This window comes from Alosa alosa, chromosome 8 (genome assembly GCF_017589495.1).
Source record: "Alosa alosa isolate M-15738 ecotype Scorff River chromosome 8, AALO_Geno_1.1, whole genome shotgun sequence".
NCBI lineage: Eukaryota > Metazoa > Chordata > Actinopteri > Clupeiformes > Clupeidae > Alosa > Alosa alosa.
This window is the reverse complement of record NC_063196.1, coordinates 21,101,196-21,125,391: the sequence shown is the minus strand read 5'-3', so window position 1 is coordinate 21,125,391 and position 24,196 is coordinate 21,101,196. Positions and strand designations below refer to the sequence as shown.

At 45.2% G+C, this 24,196-nt stretch overlaps 1 protein-coding gene across 1 annotated transcript; it reads right to left on the bottom strand.

Annotated features, from left to right (window-relative positions):
• Positions 1-4,934: 4,934 nt before the first annotated feature.
• meis2b (Meis homeobox 2b) lies at positions 4,935-23,657 on the bottom strand. Its single transcript, XM_048251321.1, has 13 exons — positions 22,996-23,657; positions 22,607-22,836; positions 22,096-22,237; positions 21,751-21,801; positions 21,273-21,323; positions 20,944-21,090; positions 17,834-17,948; positions 12,185-12,324; positions 9,366-9,442; positions 8,170-8,228; positions 7,959-8,048; positions 7,600-7,703; positions 4,935-6,286 (listed from the first exon to the last, which is right to left on the bottom strand). The coding sequence occupies exons 1-12, from the start codon at positions 23,011-23,013 to the stop codon at positions 7,645-7,647; spliced, it is 1,179 nt and encodes a 392-aa protein (XP_048107278.1). The 5' UTR covers positions 23,014-23,657; the 3' UTR covers positions 4,935-6,286; positions 7,600-7,644.
• Positions 23,658-24,196: the final 539 nt, after the last annotated feature.

Below are 24,196 nucleotides of genomic sequence, written 5' to 3'. Positions count from 1 at the left end.
GATGTTTGGGTGAGGTCTCACACCATACACTCGCTGTGCTCACTCGCTTGCTCGCTGGCTTGCTCACATTCGACCTGAAGGGGAGGACAGGAAAGGGAGAGGTCACGTCTCGGTTTGGCCCCTGAGTGAGTTTATGTTACGTCTGGGGCTTTTTCCACTTTATTGCCCCCCTGCTCCTCGGGCCCCACACCGGACCAGGGCCAGATCAAGGCCACATCCCGATAGGGCTAGCTAGAATGCCATCTTTTTTAGTATTTCTTATTTTCATTGATAGACCCTTTTAATATAATATCACCACACATCATGGAGTGCTTGTGCAAGAGCCCTTGGATGGTTGTATGTGGAGTAAATTATGTGTGAATAAAACTAGCAAGGTTTACATCTGCGATTGTTTATTTCTGAGCAATGTTTGTTTTCAAGTCCTTGTGTGAAGTAGGTGGGCTGTAAACTGTGAATAGCCAGAATAAACAATTAGATTTGTAATGATGCTTCAAATGCTGAATTAATTTCACATTCAATACTCCTCCATCTTAAAGTGTAAGTGTTTTTGACAGTTGTAACCAAACAAAATAGTCTTATAATTAAAGTCATGCTTGAGCTGTGGATATTGGGCTCGACCTTTTGAACCATAATTTATCATTAATTTGTACTGATACACGATATCTAATTTGTCAACACATACTCCGTTTAAACAGGTTCACATATGGTAGCAATTAGGTTTTACCCTGCTTGCTAATGTAAACATATCTTGATAAATAGGTACTCGAACACGGTGCCATTGAAGCTACCAACAGGGATAAATAGTATGCAAATACAAGACAGACTGGAAAACCTAGCAACTGCGAATACATTTCAGTACCTCTCAGGTGACGTTTTGCTTTGAAAATAATGATGACTGGATGACAGTGAAATCAGTGAGGTAGCGGATGATGTCCTGGCACAACTCTTCAGAAACAAAATTAAGTTTTGCTCAAGATGGACATGACAAACACAAAATCGGTCCCAACCCCCACCTCCACTCCAAAAAAAAAAGCATCTGAGTTGTTCACAGAATCAGTGCGCTGTAAGTAAATAAGCCGTCAGAAGCAGTTATCAGAAGCCCCGCGATGTACGCCAAGAGTCGCGTGTGTGGCTGTCAGGCATCTGTAGAAAAGTGAAAATAAAGTTGTCAGGTGAAAAAACCTGGACCGACATGTGTCACTTCAATTCTTGCGCGCTCAGGCCGGTACTGCGAGCCCACTGTCCAGCGTGACTGTCCGGATCCTTCTCCAGCTGATCGTTACTGGAAGTGAAATGTGGTTGCGCCAGAGTGAAGCAAACACTGGGTTCATGCCATCCAAACATGTTTTTAATTTGGTTGTTTGCATTTCTGTTTGATGGTTTGTTTGTTTTTATGACTGTTTTTGTTTCGTTCGTTTGGTATTGGTGATGGTGCATATATGTGTGGTATAGTTGGAGGCCATTTGAGCTTGTTTTAAATTATCGTCTTGTCCTCCATATGAAGAAACCTCATCTTCACATGAGGACATTTTATATAAGTAAATACTTTTGAAGTGCAAGTATATTTCTTTCTCCTCGGGCTAATTTTCCAGAATGAAGTCATTGAAGTCATAGCCCCTTATGTTTACATACTCTCTCTCTCTCTCTCACACACACACACACACACACACGCGCGCGCGCGCGCGCATATGCATATACATATACATATATGCACAGGGTATCAGAAGAGTTATCATGAGATTCTGGGAAAGCCTGCCGTAAGGGTTCCAAGCACGTTAAACACGGCGATCAGCGCAAGCACCCACCAAGCTCTTCTTTTGGCCCCTTGCTCAACTTTGCCCCCTGACCCCCTGGCGCACGTATTGCTGTAAATAAATCTGACGAGTGGTCTCCCTAGCGCCAGCCTCTCCACCTGATTTTTTCGCCCCCGATCCCAAATTTAAACAGCCATCGCTCCCAGACAGCCATAGCACTGAGGGGAATAAACATCCATCGACTGCATTCCAGCTCGCCAAACGACTGCCTTGAGATTCAGGAGGAAATAAGATATACACAGCGCAGATTGAGTTTGACAATCTCGACTCAGCTGTTTCAACTGGGCCCGTCACTCAGATTTCCAAAATGGAGATGTGTGTTGTAGGTGTAGGTATATAGGTGTTCTCTCTAAACGACTGTCATCTTTACAGTTCCTGCAAACTGTCTTTGCATTAATTACATGGCGTTGGCAGGTCAGTAGTTATCAATTATATGATCAGCGGATATTGTGATGACATGCTGTGGTTATTAGGCTAATTGTGTAGGCTAGTTGCTATCCATTTACGCAGGAGTGTCTTACTTTGTGGGTTTGACTTAGATTTCCAAAGCTACTCGCTACTAGTGTCTTATATTGCATGGAATAACTGTATCAGCATCTTTCACTTTGTCTTTCTCTCTCTCTCTCTCTCTGTCTCACACACTCACACGCACATACACACACACTCTCTCTCTCTCTCTCTCTCTCTCTCTCTCTCTCACACACACACACACACACACACACACACACACACACTTTCTGTCAGTCAAGTGGACATACTTGGACTGGCGTGTATATTTGAATAAGCAGACCTTACAGAATGACAGTAATTGAAAATTACAAGATCAAACAAGAAGATGAAAAATGCTCAAAAGAAAAAAATGAAGAAAATGAGGGAATGAAAAGCAGGACTTTTTTCCTGCATAAGACAAAAATAAGTAAATGATGAAGCTTACATTTAAGACATGATGATCAATACTTGCCCGTATGACTGATGGATTGCTTTGTATACATGCATCACACGGGCAGGCAGTTGACAACACGGACAGGGTCAGTGTTCTTCACCACGCTCTATACGCCCGTGACTGCAAGAGCTTCCGAAGATGACTGCTGCTCCCACGTGATTCCGTATACTGCGGGAAGGATGACCCATATTTCATTTAGATATGCGCTGGTTTCCGGCAGCCTTCAAAACAAATTTATCTCCGGCACCGCCACCGAGGCCATACTTTGAGATTTTGTGTATCTAAATAGCCTGCATGCATTACACTGAAACGGAATACACTCGAATAGCATACTCTGGGAAGGGCTTTCCATCACGGTGCAGCAGACAGTTCACTTATGTCATCTCGGAATTACAAAATGATTTTACTGCAAAATTAAGCTCTTGGTTTTGTAAGGCATATTCAGGGTATAAGAAGCATTTTTAGCAAACGACAGTTTTTAAAAACTGGTCTCAAATACATTGTAATAATACAAAAATACAGGCTATCTGATAGAAATAAAGACAGACCTATTTGCTTGTGGTTTAATGTCACCCATCCATACCCCCTTAAATCTAAATGTATTATCTTTAGATTCCTCTTCGTTATGATAATTATGATAAAATAATGGTCATGATTAATAAAAATGCTCGTCATTGTAGGCGCATGTATAGCACCGGGTTATTAACTTGTTATAATAGTTTTAGTAAACTGCAAATCTTAAGGATAAAATAAAAAAGCGTTGTTAGAAACAATAACATAGACCTATCTATTTTTGTCTGCAAGGCTCACTGTATAGCCTTGGATGTAGCGAACATATGATGTGACATTAGACCTAGGGGTAATTACGCGTGCTATAACTTTGAATTCGTCATGCCATTTCGTTTTGGAAAAAAGGGGAAAAAAACATATGGCATTGCATGGTATTTAAAATTGAGAATAATCTCAATGTTGCTTAACCAGTACGATCGTTTTCTCTTATTATTATTAAAAATACAAAATAATATAATTCTACATTTTTTATTGCGCTTTTTTTCATTCGTGGGAATAACTGAGACTACAACTGGGTCTATATGGAATTAAAGACCGAAAGAAAAAAATGAAAGAGAAATGAGAAAGAAAGAAAATAAGATAATTGTATTATAGGGGAGAAAATGCATGAGACATGGGGCCTGGCGTTATTGCACATTTCTTTGTGCCTATGGGTTTCTCCTTTAGCGCTAATGTAATTCCTCTCATCAATACTGCACAGAAGATCGTTACGCAGCTGACATTGATAAATGATCACCGAACTGCGGTACTTTTTGGCCCTCTACCTTGTGGAGAAGATATAGGAAATGTGGGGCAATTCAACCTGAAAAGCCAAAATACCCGAAAACCTGTACACCACAGGCAAATGTCCTCGTGGAGTTATTCTCTACTAAATTATATTTTTCCTATCCTGTTTAAGCTTACTTTTATCTCATATTTACAACTGTAAAATAACCTGCACGACATTGGATAATCCACATTTTAAAAGGGATAAGTCCATGTAATGTAGGGAGGCTACAGTAGCCTAAGCTATGCACAGTAAGCGCAGATGACTGGAATGTAAAATGACGTGTTCTTCTCGGTTAAGTTTGAAGCTCTAGCTAGTCTAGCCTACTGTGTCTTATTTTTAGTTCGCCTTGCTCATTCATCACGCCCGTCATCTTAAGTCGTACAAGAAGTCTGCTGAAACGGAAAACTTTTCCGTATAGTGATCTTCATAAACCACTAGGGCCTTGCAATTTTAAATCCGCCTGTGTGGATGTTTTTTTTTTTACAAAGCAAAGAAAAATAGTTGGAAAATGGACCGTTTGTCCTCATTTAAATACTACTGTTGTTCCACTATGGCCAGGCAATGTAGGCCTAATTCATACAGGCTAAATATATTTTCAAAGAGAAAACGTTTTTGTTATCTAGGCTACGCTTTGACATTGTGCTTTTAGATATATGGGCGAAGTTGAATTTACCATGAGCGTATTAGGCCTATACATCTAAAATGGTCGTGCGCCATTTCCCCCTTCAACCCGGCCTTACCATAATAAACACAATGCGGAAGCATATCTTAATGCATTAATGTTTCGAATGAGGTAAATCGTACCAACATTTCATTTTACATCAACAGATACCCTTGGTATGAAAAACGAAGTATTTATTACGAGAAAAAGTCACAGATGAATTCATAGAAATATGTTTTTAAAAGACAAACTCTCTTTGCCGAGGGAGAATAAAAAGAGCGTGTACAGTGACGGGGAGAGGAGTTGACATCAACAAACATTTACCTGACAGAACAATAAAATAAAACTAGATTGACTGGATCAAAATTTACATCAATACTTCTAACACATCCCCAAGCATTTCACCATTTACTTTAATTCTCAAGGAGTTCTCAAGCTTGTCCTCTTTGACATGACTAGCCCAAGCTATCTACACGTAGTCCATCTTTACCCTGTCAGTCACAATTATCTGTCTATAACATTTTTAAGACAGAAACAAAACCAAACAAAATCAAAATAGAATTGTGAATCCTGTGTGGGGGCAATAGAGTTTCACAAAAGGTCATCTTGAGATAACAGTAAATGGCCATCTCTTCAGTCTGACTTTAGTCCTTTTGTCAGGGTGGGAGGGGAGAAACTCTAAGGGCTATTATATTTTACAAACAATATACTGTATACACATTCAAGAAAGAAAAAAGGGAAACAGATCACTTTAACATTTATCATAAATTTAGGGGCATTTCTTTTTGTATTCCACAGTGGTTCCCTTAAGAAAGTAATGTGATGGTGTGTGTGTGTGTGTGTGTGTGTGTGTGTGTGTGCATGTGTGTTCATGGTATAATTTGTGTGTGTGTGTGTGAGAGAGAGAGAGAGAGAGAGATTAAGAAAGAAAGAGAGCTCGCTGTGTGTCAGCTGGTCTGTGGTCAAGAAAAAAAGTGCAAGGAAATTCTGGTCCTCGTGCTCCATCTTATCGTAAAAAATAAATAAATAATTTAAAAGGGAAAAACAAAAACCAGAAGAAATCCTCCATCTCCAAATAATCACCAGAGGTCATCTCAGCTTTTATTCCTCTTTTCTGAAGGAATATTTTCATAGTGAAAAGTCTTCTGTCTTTTTTTATTTGTACACATTTTGCTACGAGCTGGGCTCTCTGCTGCTGTAGCTGTGGATGTCCAGAGGAGCAGGGGAAGGCGAGCAGGAAGGCAGGAGAGAGAGGGAGGGAGTCCTCTTGCTGGGCCCAGGTAGGAGACAGTGAGGACAGGGCTCAGTAGAGGCTGGGGGGGGTCGGTGGTGGTCCGTGGACGTGGAGGTGGAGCTGGGTGTGGAAGTGGGGACACGGGTCAAGTCTGTTGTCGTGCTCCAGGAAGACTGTGACTGTCTGTGAGCTTGGTCGAATCAGTGGAGGTCGGAGGTCGTGACAAGGTGATCGGGCTTCTCATTGGACCACTGGCCATGGAGGGAGGAGCTTTCCCTGAGGGAACTGCAGACACCTGAAAGAAAATAGAAATACAGCAGTTAGACACTCTGCTCCATGACCATTAATGTTCTACCCCGGCAGCGTGCTGCTGGGACGTTCTACTGTAAGTACAGAGACCATGCACATAGTATACTGTAAATACACATATGACATTGCCTGACGCATGGTACGACTCATATGACAGTGGACATATACTCAGTATCTGCTACAATTATTTCCAAATAATGCTGTGAATGGCCGTATGGTGTATATAGACATGCTTGTGTGCTTGTGAACGGATGGCATTGGGATGCGTATAAGCTGTATTCATGTAATGCTTGAGCTAGCTGGTTATTGCATGAGATGGCAGTTAATTAGCAGACCTGGAACTGCAGTCCAACTGTCTAAGCAAAACACAAATCTGTAGATGTTACCAGACATAAGTCAGTCCTGCATGGTATAGGCCATCACTGAATGGGCCACTGCATACACTATTATGCCAAAACACCACATTTAATGATTGCGATAATTTAGTGACACAATCAGCATATGGTGTTGCCAAAGATGAAATTAGGAGCGCAAAACATCCCCCGCTTACGAGGCCATTACAGTAACTGGTCAATGATAATCCAATAAAAGCGGCCCGATTCAATCGTCTGCGAAAATGATTTAGTCTGCATTTATCCAGGTTGAGCACATGATGTCTCTATGGGTCCACTTTAAAATGGGGCCCCATGCCGCATTCTCCCGCTTATTTCGGGACTTCATTAGCGAGCGCTGAGAATTATGATCAGCAGGAAGACCCGTGCTAACGCTAACGCTAGCTCCAGCACCAGAAGCCGGGAACAGGAAGGAGCAAAGGGTGGGGGAGCCACAGCGAAGGCAGCACCTATTTACATATAAAGAGCCCTATTAATCAAGGTAAGTGTCATTATAGTGTGGCTCATTGAGCAGTGCAGTGTGGGTATTAAATAAAATTCTCCATGCCCCGGTGCCTCTGGCGGCCCATACGTCTTGATTTGTGAACTGTCAGCATTGCCGAGCCGGCTGATAGAGAATGGTAGAGAGATGGGGGTGTTGGTGGTACTCATGGTGAAGGTGGTTGGAGGTGTGGGGGGTGGCGTAAGGGAGGATTACCAGACTCTTAATAAGATTGTAGAGTGTGCCCACACAGAATAAAGAAAAAAGGGAGCGTTAGACGGGGAGGAAATGAGATGAGAAAGAAATAGGGAGGAATGGAAAAAGGAATAGAGTGAAAGCTGTTATAGATGGAGGAGGAGGAGGAGGAGGGGGAGAGGGCAATGCTAATGCTAGGGAGATTGGAAATTGAATTGAGGTAATACGTACTCCACCAGGTCCTCACGTCAAGCTTGGAAAGGGCTGAGGGAGGGTTTACATGTAGTGCCACTGCCCGTCCATGCCCATGTTCATCCCCATGGCACCCATTGGCCCTGCAGGACAACAACCGCCAGAGGAGCACAGAGTTAACACACACAGCAGATCCTGATGACTATAAAGAAGGCTTTTAGCATGTACAGTTTCTTATCAAAGGAGTTTTTTAGCACTCACAATCATGTCACACAATAGGTCTACATTTAGATGAACGTTAGGAGAATTTGGTGAATTTGACAAAGAAGTGTGATTGATTGTAATCTAGGACTGCAGCTTAAACTGTGTTTGAGAGTGGTAAAGAAGGATGATCTTACCAGCTGGTCGAATGCCCATGTGTTGCTGGCCATCTAGGACATAGCCCGCCATGGGCTGGCCGTCAGGGCTATAAGCTGATCCCTGGCTCACTGGAGGAGTAAATGTGTCCAGAATTAAAATCAATACAGACTTGGGTATTTGCAGAGAACATCTGAGAAGTACAGAGTGAAGCCAGTGGAGTGGGTTACTACTGGAAAAAAAAGAAATTACCTGCTCTGTTGGACTGGTCAATCATTGGTTGGACTATTCTTCTTCTGGCATTGATGAACCTGGAGAGATCCAAGAAAACATTATTGAGTCACACAATTCAATTTATTTATCCGACCACTGTGTAGAAAATCTTTAATGTCAATCGAATAATGTTGCTTCAACTGCAGATTTGCTACCTTAAGACCTTTGGGATGAAAGTGCCTCAGACACAGACGTTTCGTATTGCCATATGACACCCTCAGTGAACTTAGCTTAATGCTAACATTATAACATGATTATTAAACGCACTGATGGCCTGAGGGCTAGACAGCTGATGGTCTCCTCAAATAACTCATTTTCTGAGGGGAAGAGCATGCTGCGTCTGATCCAGAGGACAGACACTTCAGTGAAGACTTGACAAAGGTTACTCAACCGTAGCAGTTTTTCTTTAATGCTACGTGAAATTACGGGGTGCTTTATCACCGACTGATACATACAGTTGTTACGGTTAATTTGGCGTTTTATCTGACGATTTTATTTTGAAGCGTGATTTACTATTCAGCCTTCAACCTACAAAAGGAAATTCATTACAAGCTCATAAAACCCATCACTAAAGAGAATTTAAGGTGAATGTTCTCATAGAAAAAGTCTGATATGATAATTTGATTTATTATTGACGAGTCTAAACACAGTCTTCTCTGCTTGGGTAACTATATACTACCACATTAAACTAATAACCTAATCTTTTTCCTTCCTCAATGATATGATCATTTCAGACACTCCTTTACCAGTAATAAGAACAACCCAATGGGTGAAAATATCCATGACACCATGGGTTCCTGTTCTGCCTGGGAACTCAACACAACCACCAGTTCCTCAGGCATTTCCAGATAACACCCTGAGTTCCCTCAGAAATGCACCCACTGGCTATGTCATGCAATCTCTGTCAGTATCACTGATAGGAGCTTCGTAGATATCCGGGTCTCTGGTCTGTGAGTGACCTCTTCATAAGAGGCTTATGTAGCAGCAGTGACACTGCCTTTTGACTCTGACGGTGTGTGTGTGTGTGTGTGTGTGTGTGTGTGTGTGTGGGGGCGGGTGGGTGAGGAGAGGGCTGGAGAATGTGTGCCATGATAAAAGCTGATAAAAGACAAGAAGGCAAGGGATGGGAGGAGGCTAGCTGTGAAGGCAGGGTCACAAGTTCAGAGGTCACTCACCAGTTATTCACTTGTAGGATGGTCAGCCCTGTGTCCTGGGCAAGCTGCTTCTTCTGCTCCTCAGAGGGGTACGGGTGCTGTGGGGGGCCAAAAAGAAGAGGAGAACCACATAAGAACAATGTCAAACCTCCCCTCTCTAAAACAGAAATGTCTCCTTAATGACGTTCTGGCCCACAAAAACATAACATGCAATCAGCGCAGCAGCGAGTTGAAACCGAGTCTTTGGCAGCTGAGAATGGGTCTCAGGAAATGACATCGGTGGCCCCGATGACAGGCTTCTATCCGCACTCTCTCTCTCGCTCTCTCTCGCTCTCTCTCGCTCTCTCTCTCTCTCTGTCTCCGTAACTCGCTCCGGGCCTCCCATATGCCTGCCGCCGATCTGGCCATGTCCCCGCCGTGCCATTGGCTGAGAGTGCGCGGCATTGTTTGACATTATTTGACATTATTTGACATTATTTGACGAATGATACATAAAAAACAATGGGAGGACAATGGCGGCCTTTGTTGGGGCCCCGAATGGGGCCTGCCCTGCTGTGGCCCCCCTGGCCCCCGAGCCTTGTGTGACACTGGGGAGGCGGGTGGAGGGAGGATGGTGGTGTGTGTGTGTGTGTGTGTGTGTGTGTGTGTGTGTGTGTGTGTGTGTGTGTGTGTGTGTGTGTGTGTGTGTGTGTGTGTGTGTGTGTGTGTGTGTGTGTGTGTGTGTGTGTGTGTGTGTGTGAGAGGGGGGTGTGGGGGGTTGTTCGGGGGCATTGGGGTGGCAGATGGCAGACAGAGGTGACGGTGTTCCGAGCACAGGGTCGTGGGCGTGCGCCCATTTCGGGCGCTGTCAGGGCCGCAGCCACCTCCTGCCGTTTGCCGGTGAGGGATGAGCTTCTGAGCACTCCATTTTAAACAGGGGCCTTTCTCTCTCTCACTCCCACACACACCATCACACACACACACACACACACACACACACACACACACACACACACACACACACACACACACACACAGAGGGTGACAAAGCCCAACTCTGCCGCTAATGATGGCCTCCCAGCTTGGAGCCTGTCACTGGAGTGATGGATGATGCTACGCTCCACCCCCTTTCCCTGCACCCCGGCGACTACACTAACACCGCAGAGAGTTCCACCAACGCCGAGGCAGCTCACCTAACAAACCACTCCATCTGATCACCAAATCAGTGTCTTTCTCAGCATTTGTTGGAGTGCTGTGTTTATGTGATCGAGGTAAGGAACATTCAACAAGAGTGTGTTAAGTAACTGATTGATGGAGGTTGTAAAAACAGATGGAATTTTATCCTCATGTTGATTCTGTAAGCCAGAAACCACATTTAGAGAAACACTCCAAATGTATAAGACGAGACATGCAATGAAAGTCAGGAAAGAAAAAAAAGAACACATTTGTGATGCCTAAATTTTACTCTTTTTCTCTCTGTCTATCAAGCGAAATTTAATTTGCATCACTGTAAATATTTCAGTTACACATGCTTCATTATCATTACTTCTCCTGTGGAGGAGACCTCCATGAATATTTGGCACAAACCCAACAGTTAAAACGGTGTTAACCTGAATCTAAACTCCCTCACACCCCAGTTTTTCAGCCCTTTCTGGGGGTTATTTTAGGGACTGGTGGTAGTGGCTGGGGTTGGGACAGGGGGGTGTAGTTCTTTCGACCGAACCTCAGAATAGGCCACAAAAGCTGCAGCACTAAGACCATATGTTGAAAGCCCCCCCCCCCACCACCACCCTCACCCCTCGTCCCGTAGCTCACAGTGGAGCTGGACAAAACGTAATCCCACTCCATTCAGCTCTCTCTTACAGCCCAAATGAATGCTTGATCGCCTGGGTGTTGCAGCGCGCCATTCAGGGGCAGCCCCGAGTCCCCTCACTTACTTTTCAGCGACACACCCTGCAATGGGAAACACTCCTGCTTAACAAATTAGAGTGAAAGGGGCCGGGAACAGAGAGGGGATAATTCAATTAACCCCCTCTTTTCACAGGGAAATATAAAGGTGTGGGCCCAGGCAAAAAAAAAGGAAGGAATTAATGCGGCATACGAGACCTGTGTGGGCCTTTCAACGGCCCGGTGCCATTCAAGGCAACTCGCAAAAACATCTAAGGCCAGCAGGGTCCTCCAGGAAAAAGAGAGAGAGGGGGGGGGTAGAGGGACCTGGAAGTAGAGGAAATAAGGGGGAGAACGAGTGCTATGTTTCTGCGGATAAAAGGATGTACTGTGTTGTTGTTGACGATGGGGGTAATGTGGTCATGGGTGGTAGGCGTTTGGGAGCAGTGTGGATGTTTAACACTTCACGTGAGGGGTGTGTAGTTTCTTAAGGATGTGAACATCGGCTCTAGGCATCATTTTAGAGCACCTAAAGGGGTCCTTTTGCAGTGATAAAAATAAGTGTGGGAGGAAGGGAAACAAAAATAGATAGCGTTGTCCTAACGCTGTCCTAACGCTGTCCTAACGCTGTCCTAATGCTAGCCCTCCCTCAGATCACTGAGGCAGAAGCCACGAGAGTGACAGAGAGGAACACGTCAGGCTGGAGGTCAGAGAGAAAGGGAGGCCTAATGGACGAGAGGAAGAAAGAGAGACAGACAGAGAGAAAGGGAATGATAAAGGAAAGAAAAAAGGATGAGCAATGACAATGAAAGATTTATGAAATAGAAGGCACAGCGATGGAGAATGAAACCAAATAGCTGATGGAAGAAGGGAAAGAGGGGATACAGAGGGAGAAACAGAGAGCAAGGTGAGGTGAGAAAGAGGCTTAAAACGGAGACAGACAGTGTCCGTCTGTGCGGCAGCTCTCCTCTTACCGTGAGGTGCTGGAAGAGCCATGCCCGCATGATGTTGGTGGCCACCTTGGGGAAGATGCCACGCTTCTTCTGCCTCTTCTTGTCCTGGTCATCCTCATCGCCCGTGCCCGGCGATGCCAAGCTGTTCTCCATACCGTCTCCTGGGGTAGACAACAAGAGGAGAGAGAGAGAGTGAGTGAAAAGAGAGAGAGAGAGATAGAGAGGTCACCTCTGGAATGCCCCCGTTGATTTGGCGCCATCACTCCAAATCACGGCAAATGGACACTGAAGGGCCCAGCAAGTCGCGAGGGCGCCACGAAAAAAAAAAAAAACACAAGACGTGAAAATCCCTCCTCCACCAATCCAACCCCCCCCCCCCCCTTCCCGATTCCTGTATAGCCGTACGAAGAGAGCGATGAAGAGAGCTGGGAGAGAGAGAGAGAGAGAGAGAGAGAGTGCGATGGGAAGCGCTCCACACTCTCGTCTTATTAATTCAATGTGAGCGGCGTGTTTGACGCGAGGTAATGAACGTCGAGCCTGAGCGACTGACATAATGCGGCCTCGTGTAAGACTCGGAACAGGATCATAATAAAGGGAATTTTTGATGTGCGATGCCTCGCTTGTTGCTTGATGGCGAGAGAGCGAAAAAGGGCTTTCTTCAGATGTGTAATGAAGGAAGAAGCAGAAGATGAATATGAGGAAGAAGGAAAGAAAAAAACATAAACAAATAAATAAATAACTGACACACACAGAGAGAGGCTAATGAGATGGTGTAGAGCGGTGAAAAACAACACAGCTTTACTTGTTATGGGCGAAGACACTCGCCTTCCTCTGCTGTTGCACTGTCCTATATGAGCCCGTGGGGGATAGACTGGTGAGCTGCCGGATCCACGCCACACCTGAGCCGGACTGGTACCGGAACCAGACGCTTCACAGGATCAGAACGTATGCTTTGTGCCCCAGTTGCTCTCCCTCTCAACTCCCCATGTATGGGCAACATCTGAAAGACCTTCACAGGTCTGCTCCCTTAGCACTCTGCTTAGCACCTGACCTTGTTTGATGTCAGCAGGGAAACTTGCATGGAGACTTGCATCCAGACAGGAGGTCTGTCTAAACTCAGGCTTCCTTTCTTTCATCCCGACCATGAACAACCTCACTCCTTCTGACCCTCCATCTCCATCCATCCCTCCATCCCCCTCCCTCCCTCTCTCCCTCCCTCCCTCTATCTTTCCTTCTATCTCTCCATCCCACCATTAATTGTGCATCAGCAGAGATGATTTACTTTTAACAGTCATGGTTATTTTTCTTGCCCTGAGGGTGTAGATGCCTTGAAAGCCTGCCTGGAGGGCGTGTGAATAATGCATCTGAGAGACTCCTCCCTCAGGGCGTGACAGGAACCCTACTTTTCTTAAGATTCACCCTGGCATGTCTCCTTGTTTTTGGGGATGCATCAATCAAAGGGCGCCTATATGCACCATATTCACGCATAAATATTGCAGCTAATGAATAATGACATTCAAATCGGCAGGGGCGGAGTTGGCTGGGGCAATAGGGGCATTGGGGGATTTGAGATGGGGATAGAGAGGAGAGGAGAGAAGAGAAGAGGAGAGGGGAGGAGAGGGGGACAACGCTTTTAGGCCTGGATGATGGTGTAATCAAGTCCAAGTCAAGGACAGGCCAGAGAGCATCGCCCTTAGACATCCACTTGCAATTCTCCATGTCTGAGCATATAACTACACCATTACTGTTGTTACTTAAAATGGCAGGATATCAAGAAAGTACATCTGACATTTTAAAGCAGATCAGATAACTGAGAGTTTTGTTTGACTTTATGTAGGTGGGTCTTGTTTGGCAGCTATTGGTTTTCAATTGAAGTACACTGCAAATTAGGCATTATTTGCTTATCATGAACAGCTCAGTTTCACCAAAGTTAAAACAAATTTCCAACTGGCAATAGCTCAAAGAACACAGCCATGAGAGAAAGAAAAGACAAAGAGAGAAAGAAAATATGAAAGAAAGAGAACCAAAGGGAAACAGGGAGAAGAAAGATCCTCATTACATCTGCAGAGGAGCCACAGTAACACCCCCTCTCCTCCTCCCTCTCTCTCTCCCTCTCTCTCTCCCTCTCCTCCTCCCTCTCTCTCTCCCTCTCTCCACCATCTCCCTTCTCGGTGCTCCAGAGAGGGAAGGCCGCAGGGCAGATCCTACCCAACGCTAATCGCTTCTGACTGTTCCCTGGCAACATGGGCCCATCCAGCCTGTGTGACTGTGCACTCTGGAAGGGGCGGCTGGGCAGGGCTCCCACAGCCAGCCTGCCTGCCCGTGGCCTGCTGGCTGTCCACTCTCTCTCTCTCTCCCTCCCTCCCTCCCTTTCTCCCTCTCTCCCTCTCTTTCTCTCTATCTCTCTCTTTGCTGTTCTCTCGCGTGTGACGCAGAGGGGGGTGCCACTGCCTCGGGGAAGGCTGGACTGTGCCCCCCGGCAGTTTGGGGAGAAAAACAGCACCCTAAGATATGGAAAAGAGGCTCTCCACCAACACCCACCCCCCCCCCCCCCACACACCCACCCCTCCTCTGTTCCTTCCCTTCTTTCACCTTCTGTGCTCCCCCCATCTTATTCTCAAGGTACACATACACAGGACAACATGCATGGTGATGCCGCGGTGATAAAAAATAGATTGGGTCTCAGGCGATCAAAAAGTGTACAGCACTAAAGTGATGCCCTGTGCGGCCTCTCCCACCTTAAGAAGTCATAAAAAATCAAATAGAGGCTTCTCTGCCCCCCCCCCGTTATCTTTTGGCTGCAGGGGAAGGTGGCGCTGATAGCATAGCGGCGGAGGCTATGGCACGCAGCGGCAGAGGCTATGGCACGCAGTGCAGCGTTGTGCTGCCTGTGGCAAGATGTCCTGGAGACAGAGGGAGGCTAGCCGAACTGATAAGTGCCACCCAGTACGCGGAGCGCCGAACGCCGAGCGCACCCTCTCTGCCTGCCTAATGAGCTTGTCGCGACCTCAATCTATCACCGGGGATGCTTCTTTACACTGCGCACTGCTCACGCCACAGGCTGTGACAGATAGGGTGATTATCCTGCCAGTCGCGCACGGTCTAAAAATGCACCTGACTCTGTCAACAACACACACACACACACACACACACACACACACACACACACAGACACACACACACACCGCCACCACCCCTTCAACCCTCAACCACCCCCCCCCAACACACACACACACACACACACACACACACACTGCATTCACTGTGTGTATAAAGGCTTGTTTACTATGGTCTGTGGTTCCATAATGCAATACCATGTGTTGGAAGGAGGGCTATAATCTACACTCAACAAACTGCCTCTTGACAAAAAGGGGCTGAAAGATTTCCTGTCGCCTTTATCTGAGTTTTTAACTTGTAAAGGAGTGTGCAGGGGCGGAAAATTCTCACTCTTCTCCCTTTTGTTTTTATTTTGGCCTTTGTGATGAGCATTCCTTTGCCCCTCCTGACACTGCGACCCCCGACCAAAAATGTTTGGCATGGCTCTAGCCCCGTTAGCTCACCACCACCACCCATCCACCCCACCCTACACACACACACACACACACACACACACACACACACACACACACCCTCCTGATCAATGATGTAACTGAGGTTTTAGTAAAACAAAAACCACTGGCCACAATGGACCGAGATTTTATATATATATATATATATATATATATATAGAGAGAGAGAGAGAGAGCGAGAGAGAGAGAGCAGGAGTAAGAGCGGGAGAGAGAGAGAGAGAGAGAGAGAGAGAGAAGCCAGAGGGGGATGATAAGCTGTGCAACCATAGATACAGTCGCCACCACACAACTGACCACAGCTAAACCACTGAAGGGGTTTCCATGGGAAGAAGCTTCACCATGTCTCCCAGGAAACCAGTGCAAACTGCCTCCCTCTCCCTCCTGGTGCTGTTAACAGTACAGGACCCAGTCGGGGAGAGAGGGTGTGGGTGGCTCACGGGTGTGTATGCGTGTGTGTGTGCAAAACAAAAGCTGCCCCCCTAACGCTAGCAGGTGCTTTTGAAGCCCACCCCCCACCTCCCCCTCCGAACTACCTCTGAACTCGACCGAGGGCTGCTGACGTCAACCCGACCCCCTACCCCTCCACCCCCCACCTCCCCCTCCGAACTACCTCTGAACTCGACCGAGGGCTGCTGGCGTCAACCCGACCCCCTACCCCTTCACCCTCCGCCACACCTTCCCCTCTCTTTTCACTTCCGATGCTAAAAGCGTTTACTTTGACCAGCTCCTGAATGATAAAGAGATGAAGGGGGGTGTGGTGGGGACAGAGAGAAAACAAGCCAAAGTGGCCCCAGGAGAAGCAGCAGGTTGGCCGGCCTCAGATCTCCCTGAGCGGCGAGCTGGCCTCTGATCATTCCGGGGTTAGCCCCCCCCTCCTCCTCCTTCTGTGACTCGTATTTAAAGTGTCCCTGTCCTTCAGGCCTGGCGGGGGTCACTCTCTGTCCCCTTCTCCTTTGCGCTCCCCCCCCCCCAGGTCAAAAGGCCGTGGACCCAGCATCGCACCCCACTGCTGTTTAAAAAAAGCCCTTTCACCCCATGCTCTTCCTCTCTCTCTGTTGGGCATAGTCCGCATTTCCAGCACCCCGAATACCTTCATAGCACACATTTCTCTGGCCACAGAAGCAGGTTGCACTTTGTACAGCAGAGACAATGAGTTACAGTGCAACAGCGGCACACATATTGGGTAGGATCCCCTTCCCCTCGGAAAGGGTAAAGAACAAAAGAGAGGGAGAGAGAGAGAGAGAAAGAGTGAGGGAAAGAGAGAGAGTGTGGAAAAAGAATGTGCATCGCAATTCTTTTCTCCCACTGAATTTCTCTTGTCGTGCAAAGCATCCTCCTATTGTTCCTGTCAGTGCCTTGGCTTTTGTTGCCTGATGGGCCAGGAGTGGAACAGGGCTTTTAACTCTATTTTTACTGCGGCAACGTGTGAGAAAAACAAAAACACGTCAGAAAACCATATATCCTCCTTGGCCAAAAAACAACAACACTGGACTGTAAGAGCCAAAGGCCTCCACTGCCAAATGGTGAGGTTACAGCAAAAAGTGGTGTTGAAATTAATTAGCAAACCTCTGGCCACCGTAAGCTCACACACTTAACAAAACAGAAATGCTAATATGAAGAAAACAAAAGCCGGTGGAGGGGTTACGGCGAGGGCATGTTTCAGCTTGGCTTCTTTGATCACAGGCAGCTTCAAAAAGGGGCCAAAACATGCACTTTGATCCTGATAGGTTTCATCAAGTCAAAGTTCAAAAAAAGCAAGGCAGTGCCAATCCCCACAGTTTAAATGTTTACAGTTGAAACCAGCATCAACACACAGTTTAGAATTCATCCACGTTCCAGCACACACAGATTATATTTAGCCATAAACGTGATTTCAGAAGACAGATGAATGACAAATTCATGACTTTGTAAACATGGAACAACCCACACCTAATAGCACAGCAACAACGAGAACAACTAATTAATTCCCTTTTCTACACACTGAAACATCTAAACTTGATTATTGGGTCAGCTGAACTAAAAATTCTTAACCTTTTTAGATATTTATCATAAAACTAGGTAAACTGCAAATAAAAAAAACCCAAAACATTTGTTTCCTTACCGAGCTCGCTGCTGTTGTCTCCACTCTGAGACGCATGGCCCCCACTGGAAGGGCCTGGCGTTCCTACTGATGGGGTTGAGTGTGCATCGTCCAGATCTCTCCAGGTTGCAGGGTTCTACGGTGCAGAGATGGACACCAGCAGATCCCCAGGGGCCACAACCACGCAAGTGGATGAATCAACATGAAAAAGAGAAAATGATGTCTTCATTGTGGATGGCCATTTATACAAAAGTTCAACATCATTTAAACAGACTGCAGCATCATTTCAACAGCCAGACTAATTTGGTATGGCAGCACTAGTGCTAGAGTTGTCCATTACACATCTGTTTATACTAGATGTCAAGAGAAACTGCCCAGAAAAGAAAGACTCCAGGATGTCACACACAAAGCAAGTGAAGTGATGCCGGTACACCAGGGCACCACCAATAAAAAATCAAACTCAGGCGTGACGATCAACACAATCTCATCACCCAGAGTGACGTATGGTAATGCCTTAAAAGGACTAGAACAGCCACCATCACCCACCAACCCACAAAACAAGCCAACAATTTAGTTACCATTTTCCCCCAAGCTCAACTTCTGTTCCTCTCAACTGGGAGCAGATCTCCAGAGAAGATTTCAGCTGTGTGGTGGCCACTAGAAGGCGAAAAGGCTCTCGGAAACAAGAGACGCGTTGAGATAGGAAGCAGAGATGGATCAACAGCACAGAGCAGTACAGTCACTTCTCTCTCTCTCTCTCTCTCTCTTCTTTTTCTCTCTGCTTCTCTCTGTCTCTCCCTCTCGCCTGGTGTCTGACCGGCAAATACTGCTGTCCTGTCTTGGGCACGGCGGTTTTTTATCTGGGCAAAGGGGCGAGGGCACTTAGACGGGCTCAAGCCGAAGACAAACAGTCGGCCTCCCTCTTCAGCACTCTTAGCGTCAGCTGTTTGCCGGATGGCCATCAGATAAGGGGGCCCTGAGAGCTGCCAGAATAAGCATCGCAACAATACAAGACGGCATGAATGCGTGCCCTTCACTGGATCCTCATTAGAAAACAGTGTGCTTGTCTCCATGGGGCATCCACAAAGGTGCTCACCCCACCTCTCTCTCTTTCTCCCTTTTTCTCTCTCCCTCTCTCTCTCTCTTTCTTTTTCTCCATATCTCTTTATTAAGCTCATTTGCACTCTCACAACAAAAATGAGAAGAATCACACCCAATAAGGAAATTGTGTAAATTGCTGAATGTGTACTGATATAAATTGGATGTAGCTCTCAGTAAACAACCAAAAAGGATTTCAAAAAAAAAAAAAAGATTGCTTAGAACAGCTCATTTTAGATGATTACTGACACAAAACTTTTATGTGGAGAAAGTGGGTTTAGATAACTGACTGGCTGTAAATGTGAGATGGAAAAGGCGGTTCCTAAAAGGACTATGTTACGACCACGGAGCAACATTGACAGCTGCGGCGAGTTCAGGTGATGAGACCTTTGGATTTAAGATGACCAATACAGGCCAGCCATAAAGACTGCTGGATGAAGCCATCACAGAGTTGTAAAAACGGCTATCAGCTTAAGAATCGCACGAACTGCCTTGGTGAACACTCACCACATCATGAGAGGACATAAGCACACACATAAATTCAGTGTACTTTGGGACCCCCACCCCCCAAATACACACACACAGTTGTGGTCAGCCATAAAAAAGATGTTTTTCCGGGGTTCAAGTGCAGAACTACAAGGACTACATGAGCTATTGCGTTGGAGGACAAGGCGGATGATGCACTGCCGGAGAATGTGCCTCAGAATCAGGCACAGACAACCCTCTCCCTCCCCCTGGCCTGGGTCTACTACAACCAGGCCCTCAGTCGCGTACACAGCTGTGTCTCTCTCTTCTTTTCTCTCTCTCTCTCTCTCTCTCTCTGTCTATGCACACACACTGATCCACTGCACGCATGATTCAGCGGCTGAATAAGTCTTTGAAAGCAAACGCAGGAAAGAGTAAAGGGGAGGGAGTGTGTGGACATTTGGCAGAGGCCTGGAGGAAGGCAATAAATATTTCTTTGGCTTCTGAACCAGAAAGGGTGCTGAGTGACGTCTGTTTTTTTTTCTCCACGTAGCATGTTGATCAGCACAGAGCCTCACATTTCTAGAAAGACCTTAAGACATTTATTAAAAAAAACTCAAACCTTGACTTTCCTCTTACTAACATCTACATCTTACTCCTAATATTCTTATGAAGGTAAATATAAAAATGTGCAAGGCTGCAGACACGTGTGTTTCTGTGGCTTTGTGAAGGTGGTCAGACACACCTTATAAAACACTTAAGGTTTTACACAGCCTCATTATTTTTTTGAAATGGAGTTCCTTTGTCGGCGTGACAGAGGGAGGGCTGTTGGCCAAGGGAAGTGTAACAGTAAGGGACCCACTATGGTGCGCTGTGTTTACAAAGACCCCCCTCCCCACTGACAATAATAATCTAATCAGTTCAAAGACAATGCAGCTTTCACATGCAAATAAAACACAGATCATCAGAAGCCTTAAGAGGGCAGGACGGGGGGAAGAAAGGGACAAACAGTGCCCCACCACCTGGCCCCTTCACCAGGCAAAGCGTCATTATCATCATCATCATCATCACCACCACCACAGTTGTTAAAAGTGACAATGTTATCATTATCACCAGCACTAGAATTATCCTAAAGGTGCCACATTTAAATTGATGTTAAAGGAAACCATACAGTTGGTTCCAGAAAAGTGAAGACATTTTGTAACAATTAAAATAGTTCAGAATCTAATCTTTGATAAAAAAAAAACAAAACAAAAAAAACATCAAGAGCTTAAATTACTTTTGTGTTTCTAACACAATCTTTCTCAACAACAAAATTATATTAATTTGTTAAAAAGGGTGGTTGGAGAAATAAAAGCTGAAAATAGGCCTTGGGGGATATAAAACTGCCTTTACAATATCAGCACTTAAATGTTGAGAGGGTGGTGCAAAATGAGGGGACATTCACTTAAATGGAAATAAAGAGCAGAAAGTAGCGGATGGAACACCACAAGCCTAAATATCACCAAATCATAAGAAACAAACTATTAAAAAATATTATAACAATATTGTAACATAAGAACACTCACGTGATCTGCTAGATTTGTGGATGATCCTGAGAGGTCGTCGAAATCAGACTTGCATCCATCCCTATCGTCAATCACTAGGTCAATTGGCATTTTCCCCTTTAAGCAACTTATGTACCGATGGCAGAAGTTATCACAAAGTTCGTGCACCTGAAAAAAAAATGTAATTTAAACGCAAATGTAGGCCTATTTCTAATTATGCATATAGGCCTATGATTTCTTATCACATCCGAAATTGACCAAACATATCCGTACGAATTGTCTTAATAACTGACTTTCTAAATAACTATGATGTTAAAAATCGTTGTTAAATACCTCGATCATCCACTTACCTTTTCTAATTCCAGAAGATGAAATCGAAGCACTTGTATCGATTGGATCATCTAAATGGAAAATGAAGTAATAGGACGTATTATTGAGTAGCTCGATGTAGATGACTTGCAATTGCACCTCCAATTTCACCCTCACTGAAGCGTCGCAAAAAAACCCAACTATTTTTCAAATGATATTAGGCGATATGCTCATGATATTTAAAGACTGTAAAGTTAGAAGAGAAATATACAAGCCTTGATATTATTTTTGCATGGCTTTCTCTCGTTTAAATAGCTGGCATTAGGCCGGAAACGTTTCCTTGAGTGAGTGCTTTAAGGTTGCCTTAGGCAAAGAGTTTCATGGCCTCCAATGACGAATAAAGCATAACAGCACAGTTCCAGAACTAGCCTGTTTCACTCAGAACAGCACTCATATGAGTTTATTTATGTTCAAGGACAGCATGCATATTCTGCCAAAAGAATAGGCTAGGCTACTTACCAAGTTGTCCAACTCTGGATTTGATGAAAATAACGGTTTTTCTGCACGTATCTGTACCAATGGAAAATAGTACATCCTAATGTCAGTGTTTAGATTTACTAATTAGGCACATAACAATTACACACATTTTCACATGTTTTCATTTACTGATCAAACCAGGGCACTCGCTTAATTTAAGAAAACACATTACTCATAAATCACTCAGCATGCCTGTCATGCGGAGCAATCGATCAATGCCAGTTAAAAGTACAGGGGCAGCATAAAGTGCAAGCGTGCTTATCACATCACAAGCCATTTACAAACAGGCGAGAGCAATTAATGTGCGTTGACTTGACTGACACCGACCTGTTTGGCAAAGACGGCGATATCCTCATTGAAAGAGTCCGAGGAGCACACGTCGCCGCCCGCGACGCCGGGCTCCCTCGGCGTGCATGTGGCCAGCTCGCATTTCTCGAACACAAGAGCGAGCAGTGGGAATAACGGATGGCTATGGATATAAAATAATGCTGTTCATAAACATTTAGGACACACGGAATGTTTTTCATCATATACTTAATTTGACCAAATAAATCTGTAAAAAACAACAGCACAGTTTTGAAAGAAAATAAATCATTGGCCTGCTGGATTCATTTTCAACATGAGCCTAAATAAATACCACATATGTATACTCCCAAAAACATTCTTGATTACAATCAGAAATGTATAACCTGGCATAATCAAAGTTTAACAGGGATGTGGGTAATTTTGTCAGAGTTTAAACTAGGCTATACAACAAACATTTTCTGAAGAATAGCTTATCTTATAGTGACATAATATAGAATATATTATGTTATAAATATTAAAACGCTCTACCTACCCATATATTTGGTCTTTGTCCCTCTTCAGGGCGTCGTTGACAGCGGAGCCCATGCTACTGGACATGATGCTGTGAGGTGCGTGGGCCCCGTAGTGCTGGTTGGCGTGAGGAGGGGGCCCATGGTTCAAGTGATGGACCTGAGGTAGAGGCCGTGGAGCGTGCGGGTCGTACATGGACGTCGGAACCCCGACACCGTCCATTCCGCCCCCATAGTGGGCCAGCTCGTCGTACTGGAGAAGAAGTTTAGGAGAGGTATGGTGACTTTGAGAAGCTACAGGCCGCATTTACGCACCCGTGCAACAAATAATAAAAATACTGTAAAGGGGGAAAAAACACAAATAACCTCTGGCATTGCATTGGTGCAGAAATAAGTGATTAACTGATCTTACCCTTTGCGCCATCTGCATGCGCAACTCTTAAACGGCAAGAGCTTGTCTTCCCCTCAGTATCCACAAGAAAGGTGTGCTTCCCTTCTGAAGAGTGAAATCCCTTTGAAAAGTCAACTGTGACACTCAAGACTAATCCAAAATGACACTGGTAGGCAATTAAATCATATTTGTGCAAAGACTTTGTGCGATATTCTCCACAGCTGAAAAGCCTAATGAATACTTAAGTTATAATAAGCACTTAAAAGATCAAGACGTCTTGGAGGGCTGTGAAGAAACTCAACTCCGCGTGGAGTGGCCGAGAAGAATGCACCAAGTAGTCCAGTGTAACTTGTCGGCTGTCAATCAGAGAAATGTGTCTGTCAAGATAATTCACGTAGAAGTGCCCGAAGTGACGTTCCAAGTAATGCCGTCAGTACACTCTCTTAATTCCCCAGTAAAGACAGCGCTTTCTTTTGCCGTATAAGTAACGACAATAGCATCAGGAGTGAGCAGTAGCCTATTAGAAAATATCACAGACTACTCCAATTGTCTATTCCTTGTGGCCATTCCGCGCGCTCTCACTCCTTCGCTGTCTTATTTCTCCGACATGTGCGAACCTTGTCGAGTGCTCGCGGGTCGCTCGAGAGCGTGCTTATAGAATAGATGTGTCTCGGGTCGGCGGGAGAAGCTGATGACGGAGGCGAAGCGTGGTGGGTGTAACCAGTCCTGCCATGGTGAAATCGAGTGAGAGGGGAGATCAGGGCTGACGACAAGCCAGCGGTGGCTTGCATTGGACGAGCTGAATGATTGACACACCGAAGAAACCTCATTGTGGAATGAGGGGTGGAATGTTTTTCCATCAGAAAGCGCTAAAAACGAATAGGCCAGCAGGCAATTACCATTTATTAGTGTCATACCAACACTCACACACATTTTACAAGATTTGATGATGCAAAGCCAGGTGATTCGGGATTATTCCCACTTTCAATTTCATGTAGGCTATCGGCAGCCTGTTACCCAAATGGATCTGCAGGATTAGGGTGTTTGAGTAAACTTCAAGGTGTGATTATCAGTAAATGGTTAAATGGAATGGCCTACATATATTGGCAAATGTAATGGGTAATCATTGTAAGCCTGAACAGTGGATCATTTTACAATCACTTGATACATCAAATGTAAAATAAAGCGCTGAAGAAGTGGGCATAATGGTTATCCATAGCTG

Bases quoted from the DNA above. Each gene is read 5' to 3' on its own strand.
- meis2b (XM_048251321.1), bottom strand. The intron at 21,324-21,750 runs GTAAGTAGCCTA...TTTTCCATTTAG, and splicing joins ATCCAGAGTTGGACAACTTG to ATGATCCAATCGATACAAGT. The intron at 8,049-8,169 runs GTAATTTCTTTT...TTACTCCTCCAG, and splicing joins TGACCAGTCCAACAGAGCAG to TGAGCCAGGGATCAGCTTAT.